General features: G+C 33.8%; 1 protein-coding gene across 3 annotated transcripts; it reads left to right on the plus strand.

Annotated features, from left to right (window-relative positions):
• The first annotated feature begins 2275 nt into the window (after positions 1 to 2275).
• On the plus strand, positions 2276 to 13551 carry LOC133171884 (cytospin-A-like). 3 transcript variants are annotated; one of them, XM_061306674.1, is made up of 7 exons: positions 2276 to 2356; positions 5884 to 8024; positions 8195 to 8889; positions 9321 to 9444; positions 9604 to 9720; positions 10075 to 10137; positions 10441 to 13551. In XM_061306674.1, exons 2-7 carry the CDS (start codon positions 5931 to 5933, stop codon positions 10552 to 10554), a joined length of 3207 nt encoding a protein of 1068 aa, XP_061162658.1. In that variant the 5' UTR covers positions 2276 to 2356; positions 5884 to 5930; the 3' UTR covers positions 10555 to 13551. The 3 variants fall into 3 exon arrangements, with proteins under 3 accessions (XP_061162658.1, XP_061162660.1, XP_061162657.1); XM_061306676.1 differs by lacking the exon at positions 2276 to 2356 and adding an exon at positions 4300 to 4317; XM_061306673.1 differs by lacking the exon at positions 2276 to 2356 and adding an exon at positions 5536 to 5733.
• Positions 13552 to 13596: the final 45 nt, after the last annotated feature.

The following is a 13596-nucleotide window of genomic DNA, read 5'->3' on the forward strand; positions in this document are numbered from 1 at the left end:
TTTTTTTGGGTCAATTTGGTAGGGTTTTTAATAGCGAAACGTCCCCATCCCTCCTTTTTTGCATGTCAATACCATCCCCCCCCCCCGATTTATAAAGAGAGTTTAACTACTGGGGCTGAAAAAAAAACAAGAAAGTTCAATTCAGTATAAGGTCATTTAATTTTTTTACAGTTTAGCGACCTCCTATGATTCTAGAAAGTAAATAGATAAAGAAAATTCACATTAAACAACTAAAATATGCAATTATAACGTTTAAAACGTCGTAACAACGTTATGGCTTTGATAACGTTATTTTGAAGTAACGTCAATGTGTACCAACATTGTGCGCAATGTTGCTGAGCCCCCCCCCCCCAAAAAAAAACTTTAAGAAAAAAATCATTAATTATCGGTGAAAGTAATGGTACTAGAGCTGTTTACTTATTTTTTTTTTAAATATGACTCAGAATACATTCGATTCCGCCAAAATATCATATATCCCCTAAAATACTTAAGATTTCGTTTTGGAAAAAGGATTCTTAAGTTTTGTAAAGTCTAGTGCGCATCGCATTTTGAGCATTGGAGCGGAAGTGCTTTTAAAATTGGTCGACCAAAATTCGGAAATAGGCAAAGAGCCGATGTTATGTGTTTTTCTATTTGTTTGCATGGTAAGATCTGATTGTTTTATTGTTTTCATTGCATTTCAAAAAATAAATGTTGAGAAAAAGGCTGCACACAAGTGATTTGTCATCTAAACTCGGCGGTGCATGTTTCGAAAGTGGTATCAACTGTCAGTGTCATGACCAGTGTTGCATGTTGTACATTTTCGATTTTGAAGAAGTCATTTCATCGTAAAAGCTAAAAATAAATACTGGCAATTTGATTTATAATTTATGGACATTTTGAGCTGGATTACCTTTCGGTACATGAAATTTATAATCGCTTGAGTTTTAAGATGCACCTGGTAACCTCAGTTGGTGGATCATAATTAAAAAAAAACATAATGCAACTCACAGGGTCTGAAATGTAGCTCTCTGCTTGAGAAAATTCATACAGATATAGCAGAGAGCTACAAATTCAAGCGTTGTTAAAAACCTTCGATTTATGCAGAAGCTTTTTTTGTCGCTCACTTTGGATATTATTTCTTGTATTCTATGCTTTCCCCCGCTTTAAGAATGGTATCCGATAATTAACCGTATATTTTACTCCTATTCTTGACTGAACACAAGCTTTGTAATGCACTAATTGGTCAATAGCATTCAATCACACACACACACATACAAATCAGTGTCTGATAGAAAAAAAGGAAAAGGGTTTGTGAAGAACACTTTGTAAGCATAGATATTCATGCACCTGTATGTGAATAAGTTTTCAAATGCTTTGATACTGATGAAAAATTTAAGCTTACATAATAGTTACAATAGATTGAAATGCTTTTGTAATACTTGCCATGACCCAATGTCTGGAGTACCTTGTGTATTTCCATCATATTATAAACTGACAGTAGAACAATTTAAGAATTAAGTGCTGTATGATTCAAATGAATATAATATATAGAATGGCAGAGGTAAAATGATGCCCCCCCCCCCCCCCAACATTTATAAAGTCATATTTGAATCAATATTAATGGGCATGAGCATAGAGTTGTTTTACTTTTCTGATAGAATACCTCCACAATAGCCAGTAAAAGTTCAGATAAAAAAAGAAACAAGAGGAAATATTTGAATTTCTATATTGGAAAAGACATCAGTGCTATACTTGCAAATTGATATATTGTGTACATTGCAATTGCTTGCAAATTTATGACTGTGAAATTCATGAAAAGACAAAGCTATTCAATTTGTGATTAAGATTTTCACATATTTATTTCCACAAATATATTATTTTAGTATCATGGACAGTAGATCTCCAGATTTAGATAAGTATGTTGAGATCAGTCCAAATAGACTTTTTTTTTCTAATTCTCTTGTCTATACTTGATTGAATTGGAAATGATGCAATTTTCCTGATAGACATCTAACAAATTAAAGGCTTGTAAGTCATTAATGCCATGCATGGGTTTTCCTGTTGAAGCAAGGCATGAAACAGGTGTACATCTGCTGCTTTGTCTAGGACATAAAATACCTCAAAATGAGTAGCTTATAATTAATCTAAACTTTTAAGGACACTTTAATAGCAACAGGGAAAATTATAGTATGATAGACAGTGATTTTTTGTCAGAAATTTCAATTTATTAAAAATTGCTTATTTCATTGTGAATAAAAAGATAAACTTCATGAATAATAAGTGTGTATTCCTTTTTTGCAGATGTCCAGCTGATTGAAAACTGAGATTGAAATCTACAAGCAAGGAAATTGGCACCCTTGTATATTGCTGTCATGTATGAATTCACATTGTGGTGACTACTTACATGTAGACATGTTATCTAATCTAGGAGTAATATGTCCTGGGGGGTTCCTAGGTTGCAAGTTAATAATTGATCAGAAAGGCTGACTTGGAAGCGATTTGATGTTACGTCATTCCTTTGACAATTCATTCTGTGCATGAGACTTCTTTTGTCATATCCCTCAATTTCGTGTTTGCTTTTTGCACACAGGGATTGATTTTCATTAAAGTTAGGTGAGTTAATGAAATTGGAAGCAGGTGATTAAATTGGTCTCCTTTCTTGTATCAAGTATTTTCTGTGGCTTTTGGGTAATATGTTTTTCACGATGATGAAATATAACCTATTAATCAATCAATTTAAATGAAGGATTTTGATCTTGTTTAAACCTCTTGGCTCTTCTTTTTTTTTGGTCATTTCTGTGATAGTGTATAGTGATTAAAATGGATGTTGGGAGGAAAATCAATCTAAAATTAGGAAAATAAGCTAGCATTGTGAAATTTAAAAAAAAAGGACAGCAATGATTTTGTAACATTATAGCTGTTTGCTAGACAGTCAGTGAATTTTAATGCAGATTTAATTCTAAATTCTCAGTAGAGATGGTTCAGGTTAGTGTAATTTGAATAAGTACAGTACAATGGATGAAAGGAGTACGTTATTGAGAACTGTAATGTTGAGTAGAAATTCCTATTAAGTATTTAATCTTCTAAATAAAAGTAAGGTAAATATATTGAGTTGTATGTAAAATTCAGTGAGGACTGGCATGCAATAGGAAGTATTTCAAGCATAACCATCATTAATTTATACTGTGCTCAGACCCTATATGTGTATTCAAGGGAGATCGATGAAAGGACTGATCAAACTTTAATTGACAGCGATGGAGAGACATGTATGTAATTTTGACCTTCCAAATGAGGTTATGAGGGTCATTTGTGTATTTCTGACGGGTCTTTCATCATCAGTTACATGTCCAGAGTTTTAAGTGACCTGTGATTCAGGTGGTCAGACATTTCCTGTGTGACATGTATATTAGAAATGTAATGATTACATACTCATTACATCTGAAGGCGTCTCACTCGAACTTCAAACTTAAGTACATTTCTTTGTAACAAGGCTGAATGTGATTCAAAGTTTGCATAAAGAATTTTAACTTTGAAGGACTTGATGACCGTGTAAAAATGCTTAATTCTTTCAATGCTTTGATAAAAGATTTACAATATTTACATATTGAAGAAGGGTTTTATTAAGACTTTTTAACGGACTAAGTTTTTTAAAATCTTTTTTAAATCCACCCTCTCTCTCTCTCTCTCTCTCTCTCTCTCTCTCTTAAGATGCATCTGTAAGCAGATATGTGTTACACACATCAAAATAGTGTACCAGTAGCACAAAAGTACATGATCTCACAGAGATGGAGATTAGATTCACTGTGTAAAGATATTTGTGAAGGAAGTCTTAATTACAGCCTACTGTGGCTCTAAATCTACATATAATCGTGATAACAACCCTCTTAATGTGGGAGTTTAGATGTAGTCCTTATTGTCAAAATGAAGTGATGAATGGACATTCTACTTGTATATCCTCAAGCTGAGACAGTACTAAATGAATTCTAACATGAAACATTTCTGAAATCTTTATGGTCAAGGGCCCCTGTCCGTTTTTGCAGAAATACTCCAGTTTTCCTTATTTGCGGTAGAACAAATGTTTATCATTTTTAATTTGTTAGAAAGATGCATGTTCACCTTGTTCTAGAAATTTTTTGGGTTATGGAAAACGAAAAAAGTAGTTTTTTACTATAGAAATTGAGTAGTTTTTCCTTAAAATGTTTGGAGTAGTATTAGTGTATTTGTCAGTGTCTGTAGATTGTAGCAAAGTGAAAAAAAAAATCTGATGGGGTCAAAAATTCTGGGAAAATGGGTGAAGGATTTTACAAGAATTTCAGATAGCAATCCATGGAAGTTGTAAGTGATTTATTGCACAATGTTTTTTTAGATAATTCTTTTTGACAATATTTACATTGTACGTTTTTTGTAGCGTGATCTTTAAATTATTTGTTCACTCCTGAAAATTGTTTGTCAAAAAACAGGAAGATATATATTATGCAAGATTTCATCAGTTCAGTATATCTTCTAAGGCACAGAAACTTGGATATTTATCTTGTTCAGGTTCATGTCTGGTCATTTCAAAGGATCATTGATAAACCCTTATCCTAGATGCCGGAATACCTATGTAATAAAAACATTTCCATAGTTCTGAATGGTTGATAAAATAGCTGTTTACCTGAGTTAAAAATGTTATGACAGGTACAGTAATTTATAACAGCTGATTTCTAGTGAAATGACATTGCAGGATTTTGATACCATGGCTGGGTAAATATAATAAGGCCAAATAAATTGTCAGTCTAATCTTGAAGTGGGAAACTCCATCTGTGTAGCGGATCAGGTTTTATGACATAAGTTTGTTAAATTCTGATTGACATGCAAGAAAACGGGTAAATATTCTAAAATGATGCTGAAATATAATACAATATGATATTAATATGGCAAGCTTTTTCAACTTGTATGTATCTAATCACAAGGTGGAAAAGGTAATGAAGGGTTATATGAAAGCTTTTTTTTATTGAAATACTTCCTATTTAACTTTGTGTGGACTATGACACAGGAAAAAAGGGCTTGGATTGAGAATAAAAGGAAATTCAGAACAAATGTTTAAAAGGGTAAAGATCAGTTAGAGTAAACTTTATAATAGACTGTGTCAACAAGGTAGTAAAATATAAAATTATAATTTTCTTACAATTTTTAAGGATAAATTCAGGTGAAAATAAATTTTTTTTATTACCTTTGTTTCAAATGAAAAGAGGGTCTTGGAGATTTAAACAGCACTAATAACATACACATTTATTATATATAATGTATATGATATCAGGTATTGATATACATATATCATAAAACTGATTTTCAGAAAAATGTCATAAATAATCCTGAAGTGCATTTAATAGGACTCTCATATTTGCCAACATTATCATTTTAGGGAAGTTTTTATAAATGTCTAAATAGTTGAATACACATCTCACATGACTGATTTATTGTAGTACTGCAGAAGTTTGTTTCTGTTTGCTTGTTTATCAGGTTCTTAGCTAGCATACGGATATACAAGGTTTTGTGGTGTCGAGCTGAGTCACACAGTTTATATATGTACTATATTATAACAAGCACTTTGTTCATGTTAGAAGATATTATACATTGCAACCCACACTGACTCTCGGTGTTAAATGTACTCGGTAGAACAAGGGATATTATGTGAAGCGCATGCTGAATTTCTGAGTAATAATTTTCATTGTGATGGACTTACGTTTTCTGAATTTGTGAAGCATTTTCGTAAGTGGTGATAATCTCTCTCGTGCTGGTACTTGTATATATTCAAGATTGTTGAGGTTTTTCTCAGTGTTTATGGTAATTTCCAAGGATTAAATATGATGGAGTACGACAGTGTTGTGATTTATAACTGTCAACATTTTGTGTCTGTAGGAAACTCGGTGGATGAGGCTCAAGGATACATTTTCTACCATGAGAAGATGAAGAGACAAGAACGGACATCCACACCGATCAAGGCAGTGACCGCCTTCCACATGAAGGAGTCAAAGTCAGAAAACTCCAGTCTGAGTTCTCATCAGAAAGGAACGCTTGTGCCCAAACCTGCGGCTTCACCTCTTGGAAAGACTTACCTTAGTAAAAGCCATGAAAATCTGTCTAGTCATCAGAAGAAGAAACTGGCAACTCTAGCTGATCCTCCACATCGACCAAAGTCTAGTTTAGGAATAATTAAGGGAGGCTCAAGTAATAAGGAAAACTTGGCAACAAAAGGAAAAGATAATGTTTTTCTGAAACCAAAACCAGTGAAATCTGGGGGGATGACAACAATTCGGAAAGCTTCTAGCACACAACAGTTGGACAAGACAGGTGCAATGACGCCAAGGAGCACAAGTGCGAAAAGTTCAGCCATGAAACGTGCACATAGTTCTCACAATGTGAGTAAAGATAAATCCTCTAGAAAAAGAACGTCTGCTCCAGCAGATGTCATGGCTTACAATGCTGAATTACTGGCTAACTTTGAGAAAGACAAGAAAGAAAAAGAATCACGTATTTCAGAATTGATACAAGTTGCGGAAAATAGAAAAGCTGAAATAGAGAAATACAGGTACGAAACAAAACGTCTAAAGGAACAAATACCAACACATGATATCAAAGATGAACTTGAATTCCTAAGGAAAGAGAATATACTTCTAAGGGAACAGTTGCAAGAATTAGGTTACCCAGTAGAACAAATCACAGACACTGAAAAATTGTCCATTTTACAAGAAAAGAATGCCAAGAAAAACATGGAATCAAGTGAAAGTAGTTTTCCAAAAAGTAAGAGCTGTGATAGTCTGGACACAGATGAAGCCCGAGGGGGGCGGTCCATAAGTTGTAAGGGGGAGGGAACTGACAGACCGGCCTCCACAGCAGCCTCAGAACCCATTCTGTCCTTGGCGGATCAGGAATTCTCACTGGAAAACAGCCAATGGGAAAAGGGAAGCAACAAAAGTAGTGATGCTCTCAGCGAGATTTCCGTGGCATGTCTAACAGAGCGCATCCTACAGATGGAAGAGACCCATTACAGTACAAATGAGGAACTGCAGGCAACCCTACAAGAGCTGGGTGATCTTCAGCAAAGTGTCAATGAACTGAATGCAGAAAATGAAAAACTTCTTGACCAAAAGTATGTGCTTTTGGAATCTCTGTGTACTCAAACCGAAAAATTGGAACACTGTCGAGTTCAGATTGAACAGCTGAAATCTCTTCTAATCAGTGGGAATTTTCCAGAGCGATCAGAAAGGGAGCAACAATTGCTGGAACTGTTAAAAGGTGCTCAGGATGAACGAGAGGAATTTTTGTGCAAGCAGACAGAACTTGTGAACATACTGAATGCTAGGGAAAATGAGTGTAGGGAATTGGGTGAGCAGTGTGATACGAATAAAGACAAATTGCAATTACTGGAAGACAAATTAAACTCACTTAAGTCGGAGAAAGAGATTTGTGAGAAAACTATTTCTGATCAGAAGAAAACCATTGATAATGAAAAGATTGAAATGGACCATTTAAAGACTTTGTTAGAAAATGAGAAATCAAAAGTTCAGGAATTAGAGCAGTATTGCAAAGCAGCCGACAGTCATTCTGAATTGGAGGAACTTCTTCACAACACAAGGCAAGAGAAAGACAAATTGGAAAGTAAGTTGGCAGACATGAAGGAAAGTCTCCAGCATGCTCAGTGTGAGCTTGGTAGAGTGAAGGAAACGTTCAACGCCAAGGAAGAGGAACTGAAAGTGTGCAAGAACAATGCCAAGACTGAAATACAGGATTTGAAGTACCAGTTGGAAAAACTAGAGAAAGGCAAAACAGACAGCTCATCAGAGCTCAGCAATATACGTGAACACATAGAGCAGCTCAAGCATGACTGCAATAAGCACCTGGAAGAGAAGAATGAGTTCCTGTCTCAGTTGAGCGAAGCTAAGGAGAAGAATCATTCACTGCAGCAGGAGAAGGCAACCCTGGAGGTTGAGATAATGGAGCTGAAGAGTCGTCACACAGAAGAGTCCGAGGAGTGGACTCAGTTCCAGAAAGATCTACAGGTGAGGAGATTTTGCATGTGATAATTAGGAACAAACAATGCATACCGTTAGTTAAGAAAGCTTGGTAATCTTTTATCTTTTGATTTGCTTAAAATTTTACTAGCGGTTGCCCCTCATTAATGAGTTGACTGTGATTGATGCATATGTCTTAACTTGTTCAATGTTTGCAGGTGGCAGTTCTAGTGGCAAATAACTTTAGGGCAGAAACACAGGAAGACATGGAAAAGGTTCAACAGGAAAATTCTACGTACAGAGAAAAGTGTCGAGTGCTGATGGAAGAAAATAAAAAGTTACTGGAAGAAGTTGACAGGCTTAAACTCCACAGAAGCACAGATGGAACTCCAAAATCCATATTGTCATCTGCAGAACTCAAAGGCAAGATGTTGAATTCTGTAGGAAGGGAGTTAGCTAATTTGAGAGACAAACGCACTGACCCTAAGACACAAAGCCAGTCTGTGAAATCCTTAATACGCTCCATTGAGGAACAAGTTAAAAGTGGTTGCTCCTCAATTCATTCCAGTACATGCAATTCCAGGAGAAATTCTGACTGTTCCATGGATGAAACTGTGCAAGGAATTCCCTGTCTTCATAATATTGTGAAATCCCCAAGCTCCCCCATCTCTGAAAATCCATCCGTTTTTTCTTCCACAGCATCCCCTGAGGTGGCTCTGCGGTCAGTGCTCAGGAAACAGGTGGAGAAACCCTCACCACTCAGACATTCAGTGGGGTCTCTGAGTTTTGACCCACCTCGATCTCCAATTGATTCCTCACCAAAGTCTGCACCCCCTGTAGTTAAGAATGATTCCTCTCCTTCTCTGACCTCAATATTGTCCAGGAATTCACAAAGGAGAAGCAGTGGTGTAAGGTAGGTGGTAAACGGTAAAATTAACATGATCATCTTTCCATACTGATATAATATAGAATTTAATTTTTTTTCTCCATTTGAGTAAATTTTGCTGGTGAGTCAGTAATTTGGAAAATAATTTTTTTTCTCCACATATTAACATTTAGCTACCGGTAGTTTTGCACAGTATTAAAATGATCAAATTCTTTCAAGAGGTAGAATGTTTCTATATTTTTTCTCTTCAAATTCTTTACAGAGGGGAATAGGATAAATTTTGATCTAGGACTTGCATATGAGGAGTTTTTCATATCATTTGAAATTGTAACAACTTAGCAAAATGAAAAAACAAATATATCCTTATTTCTTTGTTATTTCCATAAATACCTTTGTTTGGTTAGGGAAAAAAATGTAATTGAATCTTAGTAAACATTTTCTAATTTCCTTTTTCCCAGTATGGAACCTGAGAGAAAGGATTCAGGTACAAAGGATCCTTTGGCTGTTTTAGCAAAACAGATGGGTGGATCTAAACGCAATGCTTTGCTTAAGTGGTGCCAGCAGAAGACAGTCAAATACAGTGTAAGTTCAGGAGTTCAAGAAGTTACAGAGGATTTTTTTTTTTCAGAAATATGCTCTCACAATAAATAAATTAAAGCAAAGGTTCAATAAAGTTGGAGTTGCTTATATGTTTTCTGTATGATAAATGATTTATTTTTCTTCTCTTTGGTTTTCTGATAGAATGTTGACATAACCAACTTCAGTAGCAGTTGGAATGATGGCCTGGCGTTCTGTGCTCTTCTCCACAGCTACCTGCCAAACAAAATTCCGTTTGCAGAGTTGAACACTGAGGACAAGGTACATGTACATGTATATAAATTTTTTGACATTTTGTAAACATATATCTCTATGTGGCGCATTAATTTTAGAAGCGTCACATTCACACCGACTTGGAACGTGCCATTGTCGCACTTAGCCTTCTCCTTATTCCGATCACTGCATCAATCGTACATTTCTTTAGTTATCAATTACTTCTATTCTAAGAAAAAATTCTCTATAAAGAGTTGAATAAAGAAGAATTTACGTAGACATTTTTCCAGCCATAGTCAATCTCTTCATATGCATATGCATGACAAAAATCATTTCTGCTGGAGAACTGAAATTCTTAAAACATGACCATTCGAGTAACTTATTTGTTTATTTACTTTTTAGAGAAGGAATTTTACCCTTGCCTTTGAGGCTGCTGAGGAAGTTGGTATCTCCTCATCTATACTGGTATGTTGTAAAAGTTTTTATGAGGCTTATTGCAGATGATATTCACTATATCATGATACTAATATACATGATACAGCTCTGCATCATGATATTATAAGAACACTGTAATAGGGAAAATTCTATTTTGCAGAATGAAAAAAGGAATAACACTGTATGATTTAGAACAATTTAATATTGTGTCAGAAACTTTGATAATTATGTAACATTTCAAGGTTATTGGTATCCTCTGCAGTGGAAATTAGTGGTATTACTGGTAATACATTGTTCTTGTGTAGGTTTTCTATCATGTTTACATTTTTACAGAACATAGGAGACATGGTTGCCATGGAGCGTCCAGACTGGCAGGCTGTTATGGCTTACGTCACCTCAATCTACAAACACTTTGAACATGACGCAAAAACTTCTGATCACACGTAGGATTGGGTCATAATACCAGAATATGCATAGGATGGAAGCATAACACCAAAACACACGAAGAATGAGGACTTCAACATATATTTAGGAATCCACACAAGACTTCTTAAACAAAAGAGTGTTGATTGTATTAAAACTGTTGTAATATCCATTCTATGTGCTGCTTTATTGTTAAAATTTGTGGATATTTTGAAGTTACTAAACACCCAGACTCCTAATTTACTTTCATTTATTCCCTATTTTTCTCTGTACTCATTCCAGATTTTACCTTTCTACCGTGATCATTTTTGAGATTTGTACTTGCATAATATTGTTTCTTCTTATTTTACTGGGACCAATTTTGTTACTGGATTTAATTGTTAAGTTGTAATTTTTTTTCTAACTGTCTCAAATATTTGTTGAGATTGAAAACCAGCTGAAATTTCTTTTTGTTAAGTTTATTCCTGTTTCATAAAATTCATGCTTATTTTCTACTCAATTACTGCATGAGCCTTGCTTTAGGATTTAGCTACTGTAGTTATCTTCAGAGTTGCATGAACGTGTGAATTATTTTACCCCGTGATTTTATGTTGTCTTCCATTTAATGTATAGTATGAAGCTAAACGCTAATAATTCTAAGATATTGGTGTTTAGAAAAAAATATTTTGTGGGTTTTTTTTTTTTTTGGAGGGGAAAGGAGGAGGGGGGAAATGTTGGTTTAATGTTCATAGGTGTCTGATACAGTTGATACTCTACAGTACTTTATGTGTGTATATATCCTAACAATTAAGCTAATTAATTCCATCCAGTTTTAATTATGTGCCACAGAAAGGTTGCATGTTGTGCTTTTATGATGAAATGCATGTAAAAACACTTTTTGAGGGGAAAAGCTTTTGCTATTTATGTTGTTTATTTTTCATTTAATATGTAGCATTAATGTTAAATTATATAGTACATTTGTTTTCAATCCAGCTCAAGATAGCAAACTCTGTTATAAGATACAGTAAAACCTTGTCATCTTGAACTTGATGGGTTTGGGAAAAGCGACGAGTTACTTTATCTGAGAAATTGAGATTTTGAGGTTAAAAAGTAGTTGGGTCTTCCAACTTTATCCCACATATCCATGGTATGCAAGATAGTAGTATTTGAGATACTGAAGTTGAACTGTATCTTTAAACACTCTGATAATATTTTATGTATAACATAGGTTGATAATGTCAGAGTTCCTTATTATTTATCTTGGATGTATTCCAACAGCTCATGATATACTGTACTTAAATAGTGGGAAAAATTGTAGTCTGTTTAATTTTTAAGGTGATTGTCTTGAAATTTATAAAAAATAGAATAATTAAGAGTGCTGAAGGAATGGAGGTTATGTTAACAGTTACAAAGAAAAAAAATTGTGAAGTTCAATGGACTGTACAATTCATGCTTTCCAAAATGCAGTGTTTATATTTGTGTCAAAATAAGGGATATTTTCTAAGCAGATTTGGTTTGATTCAATATTCTGTGTGTGCAGGTTAAAAAAAAAAAAAATTAAGTCAGTTGATATCAAGGAAAACAATTTATCATTTACTTTAGTAATGTGAAGGGAGAGAATTTTAGAATTGCACCTGATGTAGGACTATTTCTTTTATCAAGACTCGAGTTCAGTTTGATAACACTGATTTGACAAATGGCTAATAATGGTGCCCATACTAATTTAACATTTTGTTTATAGGAGGCTTCCAGTAGCGATCACTTTGTAATTTAGTCCCAGCGTATGATTTATGTTTGTAAATCTCAAAACATGTATATTCAGTATTATCTTCATATTATTTATGAGTATTATTTAAAACAAGTACTTCTACTTTCAATATCTATAGAAGTATTTCAACTGACTTTTAAATGCTGACCTGTTGAAATCCAGGTTTGAACGTATATGTTGCATCTTCTGCAGATGGTCAGTTTGCTATAAATCCAAACATGTTTTGTACAGATTATAGCACCAAGTTGATCAGTATTAATCTCCTTAATAAATTGGCTTTAATAGCTCATACAATCATGATTAAATGTACTCCTGTAGATGTGTTGGTGAGTTGTACGACCAAAACTACAAAGTAGTTTTTTCTAAAATCTACTGTATCCAACTTAAATGTTTAATTTTCTTTGTGAGATTTTGGTATCAATCACCATTGGTTGTATTTTTTTTTTTTTTTTGGTTACATCAGGTTTTTTTTTTTTAAATTAACTAAAGTGTATGTTATAAATGTTGAATTATATGAATTATTCAATGTGAATTTTAAATTTGTCTTGTGTACTCGAAGTTGCTGTGTAGATTAAATATAGGCACTGTATACTAGTAGCTAGCAAAAATTAAATGGTTAAACTGCAATGTGCAAAGATGTCTGTCAAAGATGTATATGAAGAAATACTATCTTTATTTTTTTTCTTGAAACATTAATAATGGTGCAGTATTGTGGTTTATGTACTTATATTTTGCATCATACATGTATATATACGCAAAGTACTTTGATCTCATTGAAATTTTCTTTTTATGTTTATACATATATGTTAGATGATAGGAATTACTTGGTAAGAATTTTAAAACAATAAATATGTAATTAATGTTCCCACTATGGCATTTAGGACCTTAATACAAGATATTTTAATTACAAAAATATGTTAAAAGGAGCACGATTCTACGTATTTTTTAAAAAATTAAAAACACGAATTTTTTATTAATTGTTAAGACACTACCTAGTTCACTTCAAACAATGTTTAGTTATGAATCAATTATGATTTTTAAAAGATCAGTTATGTACATGTATGTTTATAAGATGAAACGGTAATTACAGTATAAAGTGTTTTTTTTCTGGAGTACCATGCCTTCCTTATAAATGTAAACATGATGTCATGTTTGAAAGTAAGGAGGCGTACTGCTGCAGTGTTGAGAAGCAACTTCTGTTTAAATGGAGTCTAGTCAATGTAAACAATATGTAATTTGTTTGGCATAATTTGCTAATAAATAATCATGTTTTATGACTTTTTGTTTTCACTCAGAAATTTATGTTAGGGAGAGATGTT

Source organism: Saccostrea echinata, unplaced genomic scaffold (assembly GCF_033153115.1).
Source record: "Saccostrea echinata isolate AGI-Se365-2 ecotype Australia unplaced genomic scaffold, CSIRO_AGI_Sech_v1 ptg000054l, whole genome shotgun sequence".
Classification (NCBI taxonomy): Eukaryota; Metazoa; Mollusca; class Bivalvia; order Ostreida; family Ostreidae; genus Saccostrea; species Saccostrea echinata.

Bases quoted from the DNA above. Each gene is read 5' to 3' on its own strand.
- LOC133171884 (XM_061306673.1), top strand. From the start codon at position 5,628: ATGTACTCGGTAGAACAAGGGATATTATGTGAAGCGCATGCTGAATTT. The intron at 8,025-8,194 runs GTGAGGAGATTT...CAATGTTTGCAG, and splicing joins AGTTCCAGAAAGATCTACAG to GTGGCAGTTCTAGTGGCAAA. The intron at 9,445-9,603 runs GTAAGTTCAGGA...GTTTTCTGATAG, and splicing joins AGAAGACAGTCAAATACAGT to AATGTTGACATAACCAACTT.